Below are 22,938 nucleotides of genomic sequence, written 5' to 3' on the forward strand. Positions count from 1 at the left end.
GGGAATAGGGGCACCCTGGGGCAGGCGCTGCCCGAGCAACGGCCCGAGAGAATACTCGAGGTCTGCGAGTGGGAGGAGCTAGGAGAGACCATTGTTCTGGAGTGATGGGGGGGGAAGCAGGTAGGAGAGACCAGCGTGGAGGGAGGGTAAAAGCACGTATAAACAAATCACTGATTCCTGGATCAATAGAACCCCTCCATCCCAGAGACTGACGTCCGTGCTGCCCAATCAGAGAACTCGAAGGGCGGGCTAGCGAAAGGTACACCGCACAGGCAGCCAATCAGCGCTGGGATGTGACGTGGTTGCGCGAGAAGCCGGAAGTGTGGTTAGGCTGCGGGGCGGAAGTGGTGCTAGGGGTTGCTTGGAGCCGAGATCCCGAGTGAGGAGGAGGCGGGACAGGTCCGGGCTGCGCCCCGCAGGGGGCGGTGAGATGGGCCGCCCGCCCGACGAGTCTCGGCCGGTGCTGTCCTCGTCTCTCACGCGCTCCAGGCCGGCTCCCAGCACCTGAGCCCGCCGCGTCCGGGCCGGGGGTGGGTGCAGGCCGGGAGGCGCCGAGCCCCGCTCCGCTCGCTGCCGGGACCATGCCGTGCACCTGCGGCAATTGGCGGAGGTGGATCCGGCCGCTGGTCGTTGTTCTCTACGTTGTGGGGCTGCTGGTGGCGGTTCCCTTGTGTGTGTGGGAGCTGCAGAAACTGGAGGTAAGCGGCCCTCGCTGCCTCCCTCCCCCTGGAGAACCGAGGGGCCGGGGTGTGCGTGTGCGGGGCCTGGCTGGCTCCGGGCAAGACATAAACAAGGCTGTAGCCGTAGCGTGGGCTCGTCTGGTCTGCGTACACGCCGATGGCCTTCCCCGTTTGGTAGGCTGGCATCAGCATGAGCGCTAGGCTTTGAAAACAAAATTAACGTTCACATCTTCAGCTGCCACGAGTAAAAGTCCTGTCGCTTTCCTGTCCAAAGGGGCACACGCTGAGCATCTTGGCAACAGGTCTCCTATTTCAGTCTTACATTTGTTCCAGTGACAAATCTAATGTCTTGTTCAAAACAATCATCTTGAAGCTCATTTCCTCTTATTTACTCCTTGTAGTTAAACCTAATGTTGCCTTCATAAATATAAAATCTTATTTATAAACCCTGTCTGTAGACTTATAGTTTGAGTGATGTCATAAAAAGATAGTGACATCAGAAAAGTTAATTGAAAGTTCTCAATGTAAAGCCCATTAACTATGAAGTCCAGGTCTCTTAGAAGTCTGAAATTTCTCTGCCTGGTGCTAGTATCAACTTACTTGAAAGGACACAGACTCAAAATCTAAGTAAAAAAAAAAATTAAAGTTACTCCTTTCTCTTGAGGCTATGCCAATTTTTGTGGCTTTAAAGATAACAAAAACAGTAGCGAATGAATGGAAACTGAAAACTATGTGTATTCAAGTGCTGATAAAAGCACAAAATAAACAATGGAAAAAAAGATTTTTGTTCCCCTTCAGGATCAATATTCTTAGTTATTTTAACAATTGTGGGTTAAACATTCAGGCATAAGTGATTACGTTGACTGTTTCCCTTTAAAAGTGATGTCATGTGCCAGTCAAGCATGGATGGGAGTCTGTCAGTGCAACATGCTTAACAAGTTTCAAAGCTTTTATACTAGTTTAATAGTCTAATCAAACAAATTATTTAAAAAGTCAACTTTTTTAACAAAACATATATTGTATATATGTATAAAAATAAAAACGGTTAATTTAAACTAGAAATACACTTTAATAAGTTGACTGATTTCTGTTGAAGCCAAAGCGGGGGGCAACCTGCTGGGAGCTTGTGGGCCAGCCAGGCTCCCAGCTGGGAGCTGCCAGCAGGGCTGGGAGACCAGGGCTTCTCCCCTCTCCGTTCCCTGCCAGGAGCTGAGGGAAGCCACCCTGGGCTTCTTACCCCTGGGGAGTGGGGTCCAGCTGCACCGGCTTCTTGGCCCCTCTACCCTGCTCCCTCTTTCTGAAATTGACAAGGCTGTTCAACTCCCAGCTGAGGATGGGCACTGGGGCTTCTGCCTTGGCTCCCAGCTGGGAGCTGGGTCCAAAGGTGTTGGGGCTGCTTGTTCCCAGCTAGGAGCCAGGGGGGTGCCACCAGGGCTTCTTGCCCCCAACTCTGAGCTGGGAGTGGGGTCCATTCTCACTCCCAGCCCTGAGCAGGGTTCAGCTGGGCTCCAGCTGCCCAGCTTCCTTGTCAATTTCACAGCTCCTGCAGTGAAATTGACAAGAGAACCAACAGCTGATATAAAGGGAGGCAGTCTACACAGACACTGTGTCCTCCTAACTACAGGGACATAAGCCTTATGCCTCTCATGGAGGTGGAGTTATGCTGGTGTAGTCCAGTGCTTATATTGGTGGGAGGAAGGCTGTAATGTAGACACTGACATATGTCTTATGTTGACCTAACTGTAGTTTAAACCAGTGCTACTCAAAGTGGTGGTCCGTGGACCGGTGCCAGTCCGCGAGCCATCGGCTGCCGGTCTGCGCGCACGTTGGAAAAAAAATTGCTGGTTCCCCACATCAGATAGCTTGAGAAGCACTGGTTTAGACCATTGCTAAGTGAGTAAGAGAGAGGTAATCTCCATTTTTTCCTCCACTTTCACTACCTGCTGTTTATGCTGTGTGTGTGAGAGAAAATAACTTCTCATAATTTCTACCTTATTTCAACCTTATCTGTTTTCCAGATCATGAAATGCTTTCTTCTCTATTTATCTTGTTTATAAGTGTTCCTAACTATCAGAATTCATTCTAAAGTGTGAGTTCTCACTAGTCAGACAGCTGTGTTCCTTCTTAGATTATAACTCAAATTTCCTTGTTCTACCCAAGCTCTGAGAGCAAGTTGCATTTCAGTATTCCTTTTTGCATTTTAAATTTGACCATTCTGTGTTCACACGTAAAAGCTTCTCTCAGAAATGTTATCTTCCTCTCTATATATTCCTGGGACTGCGTTGTCTCATCCCACCATGCTCCTTAAGCACACCTCACCTTGCTTGACTTAAGCTTCAGCTTTATACCGTTGCATTGGACAGTAACTTCAAACCTTTAACACCTGCTAACTAACCCTGCACAACCTTTATGGTACTGAGGCTCTTCTATTCAATATATATACATCCTGTGGCTGTTATTATTGAAACAATAATTAGATGTGTGTGCTCTAAAATTTTAGCATTGAGCTTAGAGTGACCACCTGATTTAAAGTTGTTTTCTTCAATCTCACAGGCAATGTTAAAAGTGCTTTTCTAAAAGCATTCTCAAAAGTTACCACTTGGCCATACTAAGCTTGTTTGGTTTAATGGTGGTTTTGGCTTTTAGTTTTATTGAATCCCTTTGACTCAGTTTAATGATCTAGTAAAGCTCAACTGCATTAGTGTATGGAAGTGATTTTCAACTTGTGGTCCAGGGCCCCCTATGTCTAAGGTTTCCAAAGAAGTCTGCACCTCCATTTGAAATTTTTTAGGGGTCTGCAAATGAAAAAAGTTGAAAACCAGTAGTGTGTAGAAACCTAGTGGTATGAAGTGAAGTTGCATCCACAAAGTCTATGACTCTGATGCCCCCATCTTAATCTATATTTATCATACTATACTCATTAATTAAGTATGGTTGTTAAATTACATTAAAGATTTGGAGGGCTGTCTACCTCAGTTGACTACTGTGCTCTTTTAATTGATTCCTTAAAGTGACATGTCATAAATGAAATAGAATAATATTGTTATTTAGTTGTAGTTCTTTGTTGAACATACACTTGCTTTGTGGTACGGTTTCCTCAAATTTTCAATGAATTTTTATGCTAATTTTTATTTTTTGATAGTTTTTGAATTTATTTTTGTTAAATATTTTTATATAATCAACATGTATCATTAATTTACCTTTTACATTGTGTAATACATCTACTTTCTCTGATAGTTTCAACCATATTTCCCATATTCATTTTAATTTCCTTCCATTATTAATTTTATTAACAACTTTAATTTATTATAAAGTTAAGTTTCTTTTGGTTGGTTGGCATCCCCTACTGTATGAGAAGAAGAACTAAAGGAAACTTACTGTGGGATCACTCCCTGGATTAGTCTCATAACTGAACTACTATCAATATTTCTATCTTTGGTTTTGTTTCTCCCATTTATCAATGTTGATGCTCTGATTTTATTTTGGTAATTCTTATTTCCTGATGCTCAACACTTTTAAACACTTAAACACACCAGTTTCACTCTCTCGGATGTTTGCGGAATTCCTGCTCTTAACACTTTATTTTATATGTTCAGTGCGTAATCCTGCTGTATCATGTAAGAGGCTACTCCCATTTAAAAAAACCCATACTTCAAAAACTGCTTAAAATGGTAGCGATACAGGTACAGTAAATTAACATTATTTCTATTTATGCTGTTCTTCCTTCCCTCCCTTCTAAGGTTGGAATTCATACCAAGGCATGGTTTATTGCTGGAATTTTTCTACTGATGACTATACCAATTTCTCTCTGGGATATATTGCAACACTTAGTTCATTATACTCAACCTGAATTACAGAAACCAATAATAAGGTAACACTTTACATATTCTTTGCTGCTAATACTACATTTCATTCCTGGTGATGAAAATACTTGCAGTAATCTCAGATGTTCTTTTGTCATCAATACAGGATTCTATGGATGGTCCCGATTTACAGTTTAGACAGTGTAAGTGTATTCTTTCTAGTCTCTAGTTTGGAGTCACTGAACTAGTGTATTTTGCTTGCTCTGGGGGAAATGGAAACCAGTGTAACACTTCACAGAAACAATGCTAATGTGAAATCATGGCTATAAACCTGACAGTTCTTCAAATGGCCTCTGCACGTTCCTACTCGTGGAGTGTGCCAGCAATGCAGTCTGGTGGTGGAACCTTCTTCTAGCAGTGACTGCTGGAGCACTCTCATGTACCCTCCTAGCCTTCCCCTCACCGTTCCTGAACTTTCTGAGGGCAAGGTTGTAAAAGGGGAATGGTGCTGTGTCCTTGGTTCCTTTCAACTGCAGTACCAGACGGTCCAGGAACCTCTCCAGCCTCGTCAGAGATGCTGTGCCTTAGTTATATTTATTAATAAGTCTGGATTCATAATTTTTGGTACGATTTTTGTTTTTTATTTATAAAGGTATTTCTTTTAAGCTTTATTAGTTCGTGCACCTTGATATGAGTTCACAGATCCAAAAGACAGAAGGCCTGGATTCAAGAGGGGTGCTTCTTGTCATGCTGTATTCCCCAATCTGAACACCCATATGAGGTGTCTGGCATGTTTGGAGGAAAAATAGTACCTTTTGCAGCATGCAATCTACAGCACCTTCACTCCAAGAGCTCACAAGGAGTGCTAAATTGGGCCCCAAATCTTGCTGGTCTAGGAGGCTCTAGCAGTTTAACCTGGTTCCAGATACTCAGAATTTGTGAATACTATAAGGTTTTCCTTGGCTCCTTTCACCTTGGAGAATAAAAAGAGCAGCCTAAGATCCCACTGAAAGTACTGTTCTCCATTCCTGGAGTGAAAACAAAATCATCAGTACCAAAGGCATCCAATCATGGTATTGGACACAGCAGAATCCTACATGTCAGCCTCTGTTAGCAGAGCCAGTCTTCATGAGTGCACTCCTTTGGTTCCCAATAAGTATATTGCACAATACACCGTTTCTGTTAGCAGAGCCAAGCAACATTCCAAATCCCTTTCACATACTACAGGGTCACAATAGCTATTCTAGATCCACCCTGGTAGTACATCGTGTTGCAGTCAAAGAACTTAATTCTTCCATTTCTTAATCTCTTTTCAAGAGAGGAATGTGGAATGACCAAGCAAAGGAGCTAGCTGGCCAAGGAGGGAGGGAACAGCAATAGAGGCTAGCAGGGACATTCTGAAAAGAGGAATAGCATGAAAAGGAGGTGGTAGAGGAAAATTACTGTAGATTTTTGCCTTGCATAAAATCACAAATATGATATTCTTCTGTGAGGACTGTGTTCTTGTCAAGTTTCTTCAGTGTTTTCGATACACAAAAAATTTAGACGTGGGGGGTTTTTGAATGAGAAGTTCTCTTCCCCCTCTTTAACTGAAGGGGATTTTGCTCAGACTTCTACAAAAAATTTGCCTTTGGCTAGAGACCAAGTTTAGAAAATTTCAGTCCAAACATGAATATTTCAGATAGCTTATATCTGCAAAGAGCAGGAAGGCAGAACCTAATGGAAGTTATTAGTTATTTAAACAATACTGTTGTTATAGCTCACGTTGTTACGTGACTTGTCTGCTACAAATATGTCTCAGCTGTGTAAAAGGTAGTATCTTTTTAGAAATGTGACTACCATATTTTAAAACTTATACCCACATTATGGATGGTCTAACTGAAGCACAGAGGCTGGCAGCCAAGTGGGTGGCAAAACTGGGGGGGAAAAAAACCCAAATAAGTTCATAAGTATAGCTCCCTCTAAGATATAGTTGCATAATTTCTGGTCTAATTCTCTGTCTTTGGTTGCTTATACATTTCTGAAACTTTGTCTTGGAGTCTATCTGAAAGTAAGATTTCTTACTTACTTACATTAAACAAAAATCTTTAATGTGGAGTTATGGGGTTTCTGTGTAAAACATGCTTTTTACATTAAAAACTTGCAACTTTTTTAAGAGCTTCATCCCTGAAACAGGGGAGTAGACAGTTGAAATTTTCATGGAAATAGCTATCACTGCAAAGTGCTTGGGTACATTAGGGGAAATTGTTTGTTTGTTTTTGAAAGAGCTGTGAACCTCTGAAGGCTGAACTTTGTTCATATATTAAAAAATGCTACTGGTCTATAGAACTTCCTAAAACAGTGAAGTAGGCTACACTAGAATGCATACATACAGCTTCTAAGTCCTCTAGTACTGTAGAACAATTGGGACTTCTTTCCAAATGTTTGGGGGAATGTCATGCCTGGCAAAAGGGAGCCTGCTACTGCTTACTGTTGGGCAATGAGAAAAAGAATGGGAATCGGAATGTCACAAGTTCTGTTTCAGACTCTCACTGGTTGGCCTTAATTCTCTGCACTACATAATCTATTTTAGCTCTTTTGAAAAAGAAGGATGCTTTTGTGATTAAATCGCTGGACTGGGACTCAGATCTGGGTTCAGTTCAATGTTCTAACTCTTCCCCTGTGCGACCTTAGGCAAGCTACTTGATCTGTCCCTTGGTTTCCCATATGTAAAATGGCGATAATGCTATTTCTCACAAAGCCCATGGGAGAATAAATCCATATTGTGGGGCTCTCAGACCAGGTGTCCACTAGACAGGAAATTCTAAGCTCTGACTGAGGTGTTAGGCAACAATGGTAGGGCTCCAGTATTGTCTAGCCAATTAGTGGCAGTTTGTAGAATGAAAAACTGCAACTCTCTCCCTTGTATAATACACAGTTTTCAATTACTTTGGCATACTGTTGTTTATATAATTTTCTGCAACCTTAAATACCTATGCATAGCATATGGTAGTGTCTTTGGGAATGCCAGGGATACTGTCCATAAAAGTAATTTATATGAAAAGTATTCAGTCTATACTTGGATTCATTTGTTTTATTTGAATGCAACTTTTTAATGTCTCCATGTTTTCTTATAGTGGATAGCTTTGAAATATCCCAACATTGCAATATATGTGGATACCTGTAGAGAATGCTATGAAGCATACGTCATCTACAATTTTATGGTATTCCTTTCAAATTATTTAACCAACCGGTATCCAAATCTGGTATTAATCATAGAAGCCAAAGATCAGCAGAGACATCTACCTCCCCTTTGTTGTTGTCCATCATGGGCTATGGGAGAGTAAGTATATTATAGTATCTTTATATTAATAATATCTTGAATGTTTAATGCTGTGTACTTTGATACAGAAGATACTGTTGCTCATATTTAATACTATAGTTGATGCTACCTGGCTAAGTCAATTATAATGTGCACACAGTACAGAGGGTTTGGTTTACCACTTCTGAGCTGGTTGTGGAAAGTCTTTTCAATTAGCTGTAAAAATTACAGAATTAGATGTTTTTAGATGATAAACTAATTAACTTATATGATACTGAAAGAGACTTCCTTATCTTCCAAAAATAGGTATGAAAGCAACATTCATCATGGAGAACAGGTGCTTCTCTTGAATTTGTCTCTTTTTGGGGCACACTATTTGCCAGCAGTACCCTAGAGCAGGGGCCAAATCCTGTTACTGTAGACTTACTCATGCAGTGTAGCTCCATTGACTTCACTTCAACAACTAATGTGAGTAAGATGAGCAGGATTTGGCCCACTAACTGATCATGTTTCTAGTTGCTTCATCTGATGAATAATATGCCCTCCTTCTCCTGTTTGATATTTTGATAAGCTGGAATATCATGAGTTTTTCAGAATGACCTTGTTTTATGACTAAGCAAATGTTTTGATACGTTAGCGAATGTATCCTAAAACACATCGGGAATAGAACTCTATTGTGCTGTGTAATAGGTTTTTTGTGGCTGATGGAAAGGAAGCGTTAAATATTTCTTTCTATATGTCAGTGTGTTGTTTTACCCTACAGAACAATCTGCCTGTCTATATTCCATAGTGCAGTGGTTCTCAACCAGGGGTACATGTACTCCTGGGGATAATCAGAAGTCTTCCGGGGGTACACCAACACATCTAGATATTTGCCTAGTTTTACAACAGTGTACATAAAAAGCACTAGAGAAGTCAATACAAACCAAAATTTCATAGACAATGAATTGTTTATACTGATTTGTTTACGATACATGAAATGTAAGACCAGTATTTATATTCCAATTGATTTATTTTATTTTAAATTATTTACATTATTTTATTTTAATTATATGGTAAAAATGAGAAAGTAAGCAATTTTTTCAGTAATAGTGAGCTGTGACACTTTTTTGTATTTTTATGTCTGATTTTACAAGTTTTTAAGTGAGGTGAAACTTGGGGTACACAAGACAAATCAGACTCCTGAAAAGGGGTACAGTAGTCTGGAAAGGTTGAGAGGTACCACCATTGTGTAATGTATAATGGCATCACAGAGACATGGTGGGATAAATCTCATGACTGGAATATTGGTGTAGAGAGGTATAACTTTTTCGGAAAAGACAGGCAGGGTAAAATGGAAGGAGGTGTTGGATTATACATCAAAGATATATACATTTGTTCTGAGATCCAGAGGGAGGTGGGAGGCAGACCCATTGAGAGTCTCTGGATAAAGATAAAAGGGGCTAAAAAATAGGGTGACATCATGCTACAGGTCTACTATAGATCACCAAGTCAGGAAGAGGAGGTGATGAGGCATTTCTAGAACAAATAACAGAAATATCCAAAACATTAGGACCTGATAATAATGGGGGACTCTAACTACCCAGACATCCACTGAAAAAGTAATAGGGCAAAATGGAAAATTTTTAATAAGTTCTTGGAACGTAATCGGGACAATTTTTTGTTCCAGAAAGTGGCGGAGGTAACTAGGGGGACAGCCATTTTAGACTGGATTCTGGCACAATAGGGAAGAATTGGTAGCAAATCTGAAGGTGGGAAACAATTTGAGTGAAAGTGATTGTGAAAACTCGGAGAACTGAGAGATAAGGGAAGAAAATCTATGGGAAAAGTTGTTCAGGAGACTTGGCAGTTCTAGAAGGAGACAATATTAAAGGCAAAATTGCAAATTATCCTGATGCGAAGGAAACATAGGAATACCAGTAAGAGGCCAATATGGCTCCATTAGGACCTGAAAAATCCAAAAGGAATCCTAAAAGAAGTGGAAATCAGGACAGATTGCTAAGGAGGAGTACAAAGTATAGCACAAGCATGTCAGTACAAAATGAGGCTAAAACCCAAAAAGTAAGGGACGTAAAAGGCAATAAAAGACCTTCTTCAAATTCATTAGGAGTAAGAGAAACACAAAGGAAAGTGTTGGTCCTCTGCTTAGCAGGGAAGGAGAGCTAATAACTGATGGCATGAAGACAGCTAAGGTGTTTAATGCCTCTTGCTTCAGTCCTCACTAAAAAGGTTAATTGGTGACCACTCAGCACAATTAATTTTAATGACAAGGGGGAAGGAATACGATTCAAAATAGAGAAAGAACAGGTGAAAGAATATTTAGGTAAGTTAGAATATATTCAGGTTGGCTGGGCCTGATGAAATTCATCTGATGGTACTTTAAGGAAATAGCTGAAGCAATCTCAGAACCTGTAGTAATTAACTTTGAGAGTTATTTGAGGATGAGTGAGGTCCCAAAAGACTAGAGAGAGGAAAACATAGTACCTGTCTTCACCTAGGGAATCCTAGACAAGTCAGTCTAACTACGATATCTGGAAAGATACTGGACCAAATTATTAATCACTTTGTAAACACTTAGAAGATAATAGTGTTATAAGAAGTAGCCACCATGGATTTGTCAAAAACAAATCATGCCAAAGCAACCTAATTTCCTTCTTTAAGGGGGTTACTGGCCGAGTGGATGGGGGAAAAGTAGTAGTTGTAATTTATCTTCATTTTTAGAAAGACTTTTAACACAGTCCCACATGGTATTCTCATAAGCAAACTATGGGAATGTGGTCTAGATGAAATTACTCTTAAGGTGAGTGTATAGCTGGTACAAAGACCATACTCAAAGAGTAGCTGTCAATGGTTTGCTGTCAAACTGGGCATTTCTAGAACAAATTTAGTGGGATCCCACAGGGGTCAGTCCTGGGTCTGGTACTAGTCAATATTTTCATTAATGACTGGGATAGTGGACTGGAGAGTAAGTTTATAAAATTTGCAGATGACACCAAGCTGGGAGGGTTGCCCAGCCCTTTGGAGGACAGGATGAGAATTCAAAATGATTTCAGACCAATTGGAGAATTAGTCTGAAATCAACAAGATGAAATTCAGTAAAGAGAAGTGTAAAGTACTTCACTTCAGAAGGAAAAATTCAGGTGCACATCTACAGAAGAGAAGATAATTGGCTATGTGCTAGTACAGCTGAAAAGGCTATATGGGTTACAGTGGATCACAAGTTGAATGATTAAGAAATCATTGAAAAAGACTCATATTATTCTGGGCTGCAGGAAGCAGTTTAAAAGGTAGGGGAGGTAATTGTTCCACTACACTGGGCACTAGTGAGGGCTCAGCTGGAATACTCTGTCGAGATCTGGGGAACAAACTTCAGGAAAGATGTGGACAAATTGGAGAGAGTCCAGAGGAGAGCAACAAAAATGATAAAAGGGTTAGAAAACTTGACCTATAAGGAAAGGAGTATGGTTAGTTTTGAGAAAAGACGACTGGGGGTGGGGAGAGGCGCCTGATAAGTTCTGAAATATGTTATAAAGAAGATGATGATCAGTTGTTCTCTGTGTCCATTGGAGGTATGACAAGAAGCGATGGGCTTAGTCTGGAGCAAGAGAGATGCAGGTTAGATATTAGGAAAAACTAGTTAAGCTCTGCTATAGATAAGGGAGCTTGTGGAATCCCCATCATTGGAAGTTTTCTAAAAACTGGTTGGACAAACACCTGTCAGGGATGGTCTAGGTTTACTTGGGCCTGTCACCGTGCAGGGGGCTGGTCTGGATGATATCTCAATGTCCTTTCCAGCCCCTACATTTCCATGATTCTCTGAATTGTTGCATAATGGTTGTATGATATTTGAGCTAAATACTGAAACATTCTGGAAGTAGATTAGGTTGAAGTAAAATTTTAATTTAGTGAACACAGTAAGGTAAGGAATTTTCATAAATTGATTTTTCTTACGTTTCTTAAGTGATGAATTCTGTGTTTGTTTGCAGAGTTTTATTATTTAGATGTAAACTAGGCGTGCTGCAATACACTGTTGTCAGACCACTTACCACCATTATTGCTCTGTAAGTATGCCCATAAAGAATTTATGTTGTCTTTAGGATATAATCTTTGAGCTACACTGGAGAAGACTTTTTACACAGTTGGTTTTTATATTTGAATTGATGGACTCTAAAAGCATAACTTTTTTGTTTTGCTCTGTTGTAAGTGGAGCTGAAGCTGACTTAACTATATCAACCTGTGACTTCTTTGTGACCCCTGCTCACCATTTCCTGAGCTTTGGTAATGAGTATTTAACTTCTGATTCAGAAAGAAGAAACTTATAAAATCTCCCATAAAAACGCTGAATTGAAAAGTCTTAGAGGATGGGCAGGCTTCCCCTTGCTTTTTTGAAAAATGAGTATTTCTCAATCAGATTACATGTTAGTCACTGAAGGTGGGTTAAACTATGCATGCAAGCAATTTGACTGTGTGCCCTCTTGGAGAACTGAAATAATTTTAAATCCTAAATTTAGTCATAACAGAATGATGTCACCTGTAAAAACTGCGTTAACTTGAATTACTGTATATAATAACTTGAAATACTGTAATTGCTATTAGTGTTGCGTAATTTCCAAATATCTGTGTCCTTTGTGAATTGTAGCATAGCAGAGACCTTATTTAAACCAGCTGTATGTGTGTGGACAGATAAAGGGTGTCAATGTCAGGTTTCACATGGTAACAAATGGGAATTCTTTCTATACGATTATATCCATTGCAGGTGGTAAACATGTATTTCAGTTCAGGCCTCCTGTAATAGGTCTCAAAAGAATTTACTGTGGACCAGAGGTAGATATGAAATATATATTGTTGAGACAGTGGCCAGGTGAAAAGCCGAGCTCCACCAATTTGCTGTGTGACGGGTTGGATCACAGAAACCCCCTTGAGAACTGCCAACTGATGTGGCAAGACTACTTCTGCCCCTGCTTTCCCTGCCGGCTTGGGACTCCAGCACCCTGTCTTGTTGAGCCAGACATGCCAGTCTACTCCAGCACAGACCCAGGGTCTGAATCACGTGCCCTAAAGCTGCAGGCTTAATTGAAAGCAACTTAAGAACTGTTCCTGTCTTTAACACTCAGATGCCCAATTCCCAGTGGGGTCCAAACCCTAAATAAATCTGTTTTTACCCTGTATAAAGCTTATACAGAGTAAACACATAAATTGTTCGCCCTCTATAACACTGATAGAGAGAGATGCACAGCTTCCCCCCGCTCCCGGTATTAATATGTACTCTGGGTTAATTAATAAGTAAAAAGTGATTTTATTAAATACAGAAAGTAGGATTTAAGTGGTTCCAAGTAATAGCAGACAGAACAAAGTGAATTACCAAGCAAAATAAAATAGAACATGCAAGTCTGTCTAAGAAAACTGACTACAGATAAAAACCTCACCCAGTAAGCTTCCTTTTACAGATTAGTCTCCTAGTCTGGGTCCAGCAATCACTCACACCCCCTGTAGTTACTGTCCTTTGTTCCAGTTGTTTTCAGGTATCCTTGGGGGTTGAGAGGCTCTCTTTAGCCAGCTGAAGACAAAATGGAGGGGTCTCCCACAGGCTTAAATAGACTCTCTCTTGTGGGTGGAGACCCCCTCCTCTCTCCTATGCAAAGTCCAGCTACAAGATGGAGTTTTGGAGTCATATGGGCAAGTCCCATGACTCAGAACTTACAGGTAGTAGCCATGGCTCACATGCTAGCTTGAAAGTCCTCATGTCATGTAGACTTCTTATGTGGATTTGAGCCTCCCAAGATCCATTGTCCCTTAAGTGCTTCTTAATTGGGCACTTAATTTGCACATTCCTTTCTCAAGAAGCTGACCAAATGCTTTACAAAGGCTACTTAAAAATCAAGCCAGTACACAGCCATATTCCTTCAAAAATGATACATGCATACAAATAGGATGAATAGAGTCAGTAGATCATAACCTTTACAGAGATATGTTACGTGGCATATGCAGCATAAAACATTCCAGCTATGTCATATATACATTCATAAGCATATTTCCATAAAGGCTTATGCGGGGCACCGTCATATGCTGCTCCGAGGAAAAAGGAGGATGTTGGGATTTTCTTTTTGCTGTTCTTGGATCTTGGTGAGGGAGCTTGGGAAGCCTCAGTCTTTTCAATGTCTTTTACCAATTTAGCTGCTCTTATGCTTGGCAAAAATATGAGCAGCATCAGACAACTCTTCTTCAGTTTAAAGTTGGTTCATATTTGAAAGGTTACCTTCACAACCATAATGGCTAGAAGTTTAATTTCTTTAAATGGAAACAAATTCTGCCAGAAAATTGCTGCCTTCAGCTCCTGTTGCTCACCAGAAAAAACTTGAATGAGTGTTTTTTTTTTTTCCAGATCCGAAGGCGCAGTTCCTTTTCCATTCTAGAAGTACAACTGTAAACTTTGTTGTGTTATGTAAATTTTTGGAAGTTGTAATTTCTTCCATTCTTGTATAGGCTCTCAGCACTGGTATTAGTGAACGTAGGTTTTACATTCTGACAGCTGATCAATGGGATACCAGTTTAGCAGCACTTTTAGAAAAGAGGCTCACTTGTACAATGGTTAATACCAAACTTTCTTCCAGAATCTGTGAGTTGGTTGGTGTATATGATGAAGGAAACTTTAGCTTCAAAAATGCCTGGACTTACTTGGTTATTCTTAACAACATGTCACAACTGGTGAGTACCAAGAATGTCTCTTTTTGGTGTTTTTAAAATTACAGTTTTAAAATATTGTCAGTATCACCTGAAATTTTTGTTCTGATTCAAGATATTAATAGTAATTATTAAAGTCTTCTCAAAACCATACCTACTAAATCCCCTCTACATGCATAATGGAAGGAAAAAAGTCATTCTCTAGTATTTGATTTCTTCATTATTAAACACTTCTTCTGTAGAAAATATACAAAATATGCCTTTGTGGTTAGGTGGAGAGAGAACTAAAAGGCTTAGTGTTTTAGTAAGGTAATATATAGCCTCTCACCTCTAGGTCACTGGTTCAAGTCCAGTCTGTCCGTAGTCACTGCAAGTCGTGCAACTTTTTTCTCCTTGCAGTTTAAATTAAATAATTAAAACTCATTCCAGTTTTGGGTGAACATCGTAAAAAACTGCCACATTTGGCATTAATTTACAGCCTTGTTGGCGCTCTCAGCAGAGTCCGACATCTGAATGGGTGTGGCATTGTATCCATGTATCAGTAGAGATGGTCTATCCATGTTAGATTTGTACTGGTGATGAAACACCATGAGGTTTGCATGGCAGCTTCCCGTGCTTTATCTTATTCTTTGGATAGAAGACTTTACTCTTTAGGACTGTCAATATGACACATTTCTTAAACAAATTCTAAGAGTGTAGTCTTTAAAACGATAAGCAAAGTAGAAGTTCTTAAATCCCCAAAAGAAAAACTCTAATCTGTTTAGCTTTTTTCTTGCATTGTAAAGTAACATATTTTACATAATAAAAACAGTTGCTTTAAAATAACTGCTTGCAAAAGTAAACATAATGATTTAAAAACTGTAAAAAGGTAAGAATTTTTCTTTTCCTCTAGTTTGCGATGTATTGCCTTGTGCTGTTTTATAAAGTACTGCGTGAAGAGCTAAACCCAATCCAGCCTGTTGGCAAGTTTCTTTGTGTGAAGATGGTAGTTTTTGTTTCCTTCTGGTAAGTAAATATTTAATCAGTATTGCTTGTTCCAGAGCTTATTGCAGTAGAACTGAAAATGTTCAGGTCACTGATGTCAGCCAAGACAGTCAGGGATGTAACCTTATGCTCTAGGTGCTCCTAAACCTCTGATTGCCAGAAACTAGGACTGGGCAACAGGGGATGCATCGCTCGATAATTGCCCTGTTCTGCTCATTCCCTCCAAAGCACCTGGCACTAGCCAGTGTTGGAAGGCAGGATACTGGGCTAGGTGGACCATTGGTCTGACCCAGTTTGGCCGTTCTTATGTTTAAACCATAAAAATCTATCATTGTTGAAATTCAAAGTTATCTTTTAAATTAGTCTAAAGACTTAACTAGCAAGCATGTTTAAAAGAAATACTGAGTATCTAGGCAAACTTTGTATTGTGGGAGACTAAGATTTGTTACTTTTTATTCACTTACAAAACTAGAATTTTGTATTCAAAGCCTTACGCATGACTCTGTATGCTAGTCAGCAGATCAGTATGAATGCTAGGTCACATAAGGTTAACAAATAACTTGCTCTATTTCTATTATGAGAGGCAGTGTGCTCTAGTGCAGAGGCACTGAATCTGGGACTCTGGGAAGCTTGGGGTTTTTGTCCAGACTCTTCCACTGTTCTTTTGTGTGATCCCATGTGAAAGTGTACTACTTTGTGCCTGTTTCCGCTGTTCTTTGTCTCATCTGTTTAGATCGTAAGCTTCTTAGGACAGGGACTATTTTGAAATGTGTTTGTACAGTATCTAGTATAATGGGGCCTTTACGTGCTACTATAATATAAATAATCTTTATAGGCAAGCTGTACTTATTGCACTGCTGGTGAAAATTGGTGTTATTTCTGAAAAACGCACCTGGGAATGGCAAAGTGTGGAAGCCGTGGCCACAGGCCTACAGGTAAGTACAAACAGCTGTTGTTTCCAGGGAACTGGTAGAGGGGTGAAGAGAGCATTTCCAAATGAAAGTTACAAACAGGATTGCATGTTCATAGAAACTCATGTTTCCAATGAGAGAGACAAGGTTGCTGCTGCTACTACCAGATAGTATTATGAGTAAGGCTAAGATTTTGTCGCGGATATTTTTAGTAAAAGTCACGGACAGGTCACGGGCAGCGTTCCCTTGAATTTTTCCCACCCACGTGCGGAATGAATTTTGTTACGTGCACCAATATGGAGTTGATGTGTGACACATCACCGTCATATTGGCGCACTTAACAAAATTAATGGAGTGGGGGTGGTCTCAGGGCTGGGGCAGAGGGCTGGGGTACAAGGGTGTCAGGGGTCCGGCTTAGGGTGTGGGCTCTGGGGTGGGACCAGTGATGAGGGGCTCAGGGCTGGGGCAGAGGGTTGGGGTGAGGCCGGGGATGAAGGGTTTGGGATGCAGGAGGGTGCTCCTGGGCTATGGCAGGGAGAGAGGACTGTCCCAAGCTCTGTCCCCCTGCAGCAGCACCTGGGCTTAGGGGGGGAGAGAGTGCTCTCCCTGCTGCGGCAGCTTGGGAGCTGGGGCTGCAGGATAAGCGCCCTTCCCCCGGCCCCCACAGATCTGGGCTGGGGCTGGATTCGGGGAGGGGCGCCCCGTGACAGGTCCAGGCCAGGCCACCCTGGCCACGGCAGGGTTCAAGTCCGGGGAAGAGGCGCCCTTCCCACCACCGCAGTGGGTCCTCAGGTGGGTTCCCTGAGCGCCTGCGTGGTACTAAATAGGCTGTGGCGTGGCCATGCAGCTTACAGGGAACTTAGGTCATGGGCAAAAAGGAAAAATTCACGGATGCCATGACCTGTCTGTGACTTTCACTAAAAAATATCTCTCACAAAATGGGGATCTGTGGGTCCCCATACTGCCTGAAGCGGGCAGCTGCACAGGGGCTAGGAGCTGCCTGCAGCAGCTGGAGGCTGCAGGGTACCCCTGCTGCCCACAGCTGCGGGGCCCCGCAGCGGCTGGGAACTGAGGGGTTCCCCTCTGCTGTCCCCAGCGCCTTGGCGCTCTGGGAGTACCCCACAGCTCCCTGGCCCCATAGGCGGCAGGAGACTCTGCAGCTTCCAACCACTGCAGGCTGAAGTCATGGAGGTTGCTGGAAGTCATGGATTCCGTGACATCCATGACCTCCGTGACTAAATAGTACCCTTAAATATGAGTAAGCAATGCAAGTCATCCTGAATGAGTGCTGAAGAATGTTACACTCAGCACCTTGTCACATGTCATGTGTATTATAGATATATATATTTTAGTTAAATAGTCCCAACTGAGATTTTTTGCACATAAAATACATACATTTTTGAATACCTCATCATAAGATATTCATTGCTGAGTGTCCACTTCCAGCAAGTCAGGATACGGGATTGAATGCCACAAAATGCCAAATTGGAATAGGCTGTAGTAAGCCTGGTTGCCAAAGCAATCTGCCAGACTCACGTGGGCTCTTGAAATGCTGCTGGTTCACAAGGAGCAGCTATCGGTGCCCGAAGTATCAGTCTTTCAGAGCTGAGGGAGTTCCCGCCAGTCTTGCACTGGAAATAGAGATGGGGGGGAATGCATATTTTGTCATGCTGATGTTCTTTCAGGACTAGATCTGAATAAGTGTCTCTCCTTGTTGCAGGATTTTATTATCTGTGTGGAAATGTTCTTTGCTGCTATTGCTCATCATTACAGTTTTTCCTATAAACCTTATGTCCAAGAAGCTGAAGAAGGATCATGCTTCGATTCCTTTCTTGCAATGTGGGATATTTCTGATATTAGGGCAGATATATCTGAACAGGTTCGAAATGTTGGTAAGTACTGGGCTGATGCATCAATTTTATAAAATATTTATCTTAGGGTTTTGTATTGCTACCTATCAGTGCAATATCTGAACAACTTCTACATGAATTTGATAGCAATTGAAGGCTTTAGTAGAGTTTTTGGCACTTCTTCCTTGTTGGGATAAAAATTCGGATGGGGTAGGGTTTGTGTGTTTTATTTTGGGTTTTATACTTTGTTTCAGGGTAAATGTTGATTTGAGGGGGTGGGAGATAAGGATATGAATATTTAGTGGCATGTTTTAGTTCTGATTCACTGAAGTGATTGTTTTTCTACTATGGAGTAAGCCTCCCATCTTCAGTGTCTGATATATTAAGACAAAGACCAGTTTCATACAGCACACTTACTATTTTGTACTAAATATCTATAAAGCACCTAGCACACTGTTTGAGCTATAAAAATAATAAATAATACTTTTTAATTTGGCACAACTTTAGGAAGGACAGTTTTGGGCCAACCAAGGAAAATATTTTTTGCTGAGGATCATGAACAAAACGAACATACAAGTTTACTGTCTTCATCTACTCAAGACCCAATTTCTGATGCTGCTTCTATGCCATCTTCACCCATGAGTGGCCACTACCAGGGGTTTGGACACACTGTGACACCTCTGACTACTCCTACAACAACCACAATATCTGATGGCATCTATAACACTATTGTTGCAGAAGAGCATGAGGATTACCTTGTTCCAGGGCATGGTACATCTGAGAAGCCTTTGGATAAAAGTTAAACCCATCTCCACTTGAGTGTGCTAAAGAATCTATTCTGTGCTTTCCTGCCACATTGTTTCACGATGATGTATTCCATTGCTCTTGAAGGGGCTATTAATAGCTGGACAAACTGCAGCATGTCTCACAAACAGGAACAAAGTAAGTGATTGGAATCTCAGTTTTGAATACTGAATTTGTTTAAAAGTCTATAATGGATTTGAATATATAGTGTATCAGTTGAATATAAAACATTTACGCAGTTTTAAATTTCCAGCACAGATTTTAAGAATCCATTTCTTAAGAGGGTTAAAGTATTTAGAAAGCTATATAGTACCTAGCATAAAAAGGGCAGTGTCATACTGAGATTAAACTGGTGTCTCTTAACACAGAAGATATATCTGTAAACAAATACTCTATTGCTCTTCAAATGTTTGGGATATAGGTAGAACTGCTAACTGGGGGACTTGATTTCAGGAATGTAATTTAAGCAACTGAATTGTGGAGACTTCTTATGTTAAGCTTACCTCTCCAATGAGGTGGTGAACAAATACATTTGTGGATAGTGTGTGGCAGGAGTACTGACTTCTTCACCTTCCTCTATACAACACAATTGAAACTCCTTAATTAAAATACTCTGTCTCCCATTACAGAGCACCAATGTCTCTGGGCATCAGCCAAAGCATCCTTTTAAAAACTAAGTTCTCCGTACAGGCCAAAGTAGTAAGAGACTGAGCCCAGAACTGCAAATTGCCATCCTTAGCATGGCAGCACTGAGTTGCTGGGCTGCCTCCTTGAGAGGTATGGTCTGAGCACAGGACTGTGAGCCAGAAATGTATTTTAATCACAAATCTAGGCAAGTAATTTACATTTTGCCACCATTTTCTCTGTCTTTAAAATGGGAATAACACCTACTTAACATGCATACTGGTAAGAATAATTACTGTTTGCAAAGTGTCAAACAGGAAAAGCATTTCATAAGTTGAAGGAGAAACTGACTTCTGTACTTAGAACTGCAATAAGCTTACACCTTTCTCTTAAAAATCTTAAACATGTCAAAGTAGGATATTTCCCAACAAAAGGTGTCTAGTTGTCTGTCTATAGATTGTTTGTCAGTATACTGTCATTTTATGCCTCTGCTTTAGCTTAGGTTCAAATTCAGTAGCAAATTTGCCTCCTTACTGGGAGGAAAAGTAAGATATTCACTAAGGAGGAATCAAGTAGCTAGTGTAATACGGAAGACACTAACGTTACAGACTTCAGATCAAGAATAAAGGCATTTATATCAGAGTTCTAAGGATTTTTTTTGCAAATCGGACAAAACCAGGGTTGTTATTTTCTATCCGAACATCACACTAGCATTTGCATTGCATGCTTGCAATTTGGCATTTATATAGAGAAATAAAACTGGAGCAGCGTAGATGCTTTTTAAAGTGATATCTGCAACATTCCACCAAAAATTACTCGTAACTTAACTTTTTTTCCAGCATTGATACCCTTTACAGAACAGATTTTTAATTGTAACTTCTTACTCTTACAGCGAATTCATCTTAAAAGTGCTTTTTGCAGTACTAGTGTTATGTAAATATTTTGCCTTATTCACTAGGCTGCATATTTTATAGCCGAAGTGGAGTATGTACTTAATGTATTTGATGTTGTTAGAAAAGAGAGCAAATCACACTTTCAATATGCCGATTCATTGCCTTCATTGTAAATAAGCAAATAAAGATTTTATTTAAACGTGTTCATTGTCTGTTGTATTTATTTCTGTAATCTAGTTAAGAAGTCTTGGATGTATGTGTGGGAGAAGATACCTCCCTCTTTCAAAAAAAGATGTCTTAAATACAACTAATCCAAACACTTGTTCAGCATTTTCAGCATCTTGGGCCTGGCAGTGGAAAAAGGAATTTTGGCAATAAGATTTCACCTAAATTGAGTTAGTAAACAGAATACCAACCTGCTTATGTACTTTAATTTTGTCCATAAACACCTCACAGGAACATTTTGACATTAAAACCATATTCAAAAAAGAATACATTCACAGATCGTTTAGCTTCCTCCCATTATGTATCCAAGATGAAAGAACGAGTGCTACAGATCAAAGATTCACTCCCCACAGTTCTAAACCTCATCTTTCTCTATTAACTCATTTTGCTGTCTCTTTGCTGAAAATTAAAGATATGATTGTAACTATTGCTTCCTGTTCATGTTTCTCAGAGGATTTTCTTTCAGCATCAGGTGTTGTAGTTTCACAGAGAAGCACTCAACTTGCTGACTTCTTCCATTTTATTTTTTCAGAAAAACTAACACTTCCTCCAGTTTCTTAATATGCTGAATTCAAGTAGCTCATGGTCACACCCTCCAACCTTCCTCCTTTTCCTAATCAGATCCTTTATACTCATTATTATAAAAAAAATAGATAAAGAACAGATGATATGGAGTCTCTACTTCTGGATCAGAAAGCTGTCTTCATTGTAAAATGAGGAACCTCTTTCATGCCTGTTGAGTTGTATTGGTCACTGTTTGTTAAGGATTATTAAAATCCTCCTTGAGCAGAGTATTCAGTGACTTAGTCTCTGAGGTTTTGGCTCAGTAACTTTTGTTTCTTACTCGTCTCCCTCTAAGAAGTTGAGATCTATTTAAGGCTATAAAAAAAAAATTAAGGCAGTATTAGCACTGGGTCACAAAAATAGGACAACTACCACACAGCTACTGAACTCTGAGTACAGTTGGAAGAAAAACCTTTCTTTCCTACATCTTTTAAAAAATATACTAAATGTAAAAAATATCTGCTTACAACAAATGAGCATATATGATAAGCAAATTTTGACTTCAGCATAACATTGAACTTGAAGGATTGCAGAGAATGAAAAATACACCGATGGAAGATTGTGACTTAGGGCTTCTCTAGACAGAGCAGCAATGTGCTCTACAGGAGTTTGATTTCTAAAGTGCAATAATGTGGCATATTAATTTGGTCTATGTAGACCATGCTGGTGCTCACTAAATGTACTGACAGCACTATGTTAAAGCACACGAGGGATTCTTTGTGTAGACCATGCTGATGCGCACTAGACCAATCAATATGCAGCATGTTAGAAATCACAGTCCCATAGGGCATGTAGACAAGCCCTCAATAGTAGGATTGATGCCAACAGCACTAGGGATGTAAAAGGTTAACCAGAAAGTATTAGGCATAATGTTAACCAATCTTAAGCGTTAACACTGGCAGTCCCGTGCTGGCTGGAGCGACCCCAGCGCTGGCTGCCCTGTGCTGGCCGGAGGAGCCCTCATCCCAGCCGTGCCAGAGGGGCCCCAGCCCCTGCCATGCCAGGCCAGCTGGAGTGACCTCAGTTAACTGTTAACTGATATAATTTAATTGTTTAACGGTTAACTTTTTAGACCAACATTTACATCCCTAAACAGCACTGCTTTGCTGAAACCTGGTAGACACTAGGGAACATTTCTTAAAAAATATATATAGTTAGCAATATAGAGACCCTTAGTGTAGACAAGGTTACAGGGGCTGCAGACTTCAGCTGCAGGAGCCTTGTTTAGAGTATGGCTACTGAAGTTGCCAATACTGGTGTAGAAAATCTCCTTGATGAGCCTATTTTTAAAGTTTTTTGAATAGGTAGGACTAGAAGTCCAGAGCAGATTATGCATCTGGAACAATTTTGTCCATCATAGTTTTCTCACTGTTTCACTTACTCTTTCCTGTTTTTCTGCATTGGATTTGACTTCCCCAAAAGCATTAGCAGGAGTACCTGAGACCCCTCACCTTCACTGTTAATTTGCTAGGCTATGGGTGAAAGTCTGCAGGAGCAGCTCAGCACTATTCCACTTCTGGTGCACATGTGCTCAAGACTGGAATCATTTGGCTAGCAGTGCCAATGAGGTCATGCATGAACCCTGACTATCATCATGCTCCTGTACTGGGGTGGGCAA

General features: G+C 40.5%; 2 protein-coding genes across 3 annotated transcripts in view; one reads left to right on the forward strand and one right to left on the reverse strand.

The window, feature by feature from the left end:
* Positions 1–344: 344 nt before the first annotated feature.
* On the forward strand, positions 345–20,734 carry TMEM184C (transmembrane protein 184C). Its single transcript, XM_077815353.1, has 10 exons — positions 345–698; positions 4,421–4,551; positions 4,650–4,686; positions 7,600–7,805; positions 11,771–11,845; positions 14,396–14,489; positions 15,358–15,470; positions 16,285–16,384; positions 18,081–18,252; positions 18,718–20,734. Exons 1-10 carry the CDS (start codon positions 582–584, stop codon positions 19,011–19,013), a joined length of 1,341 nt encoding a protein of 446 aa, XP_077671479.1. The 5' UTR covers positions 345–581; the 3' UTR covers positions 19,014–20,734.
* Positions 17,104–22,938, reverse strand: part of PRMT9 (protein arginine methyltransferase 9) — a 33,083-nt gene continuing 27,248 nt past the window's right edge. The window contains exon 16 of one of the 2 annotated variants that reach the window (XM_077815349.1): positions 17,104–17,991. In XM_077815349.1, the coding sequence (XP_077671475.1) occupies positions 17,952–17,991 (40 nt within the window). In that variant the 3' untranslated portion in view covers positions 17,104–17,951. Of the gene's footprint in view, positions 17,992–20,727; positions 21,636–22,938 lie in introns of those variants that run through there. The other variant, XM_077815351.1, reaches the window with a different exon arrangement.

This window comes from Eretmochelys imbricata, chromosome 4 (genome assembly GCF_965152235.1).
Source record: "Eretmochelys imbricata isolate rEreImb1 chromosome 4, rEreImb1.hap1, whole genome shotgun sequence".
NCBI classification, from domain to species: Eukaryota; Metazoa; Chordata; order Testudines; family Cheloniidae; genus Eretmochelys; species Eretmochelys imbricata.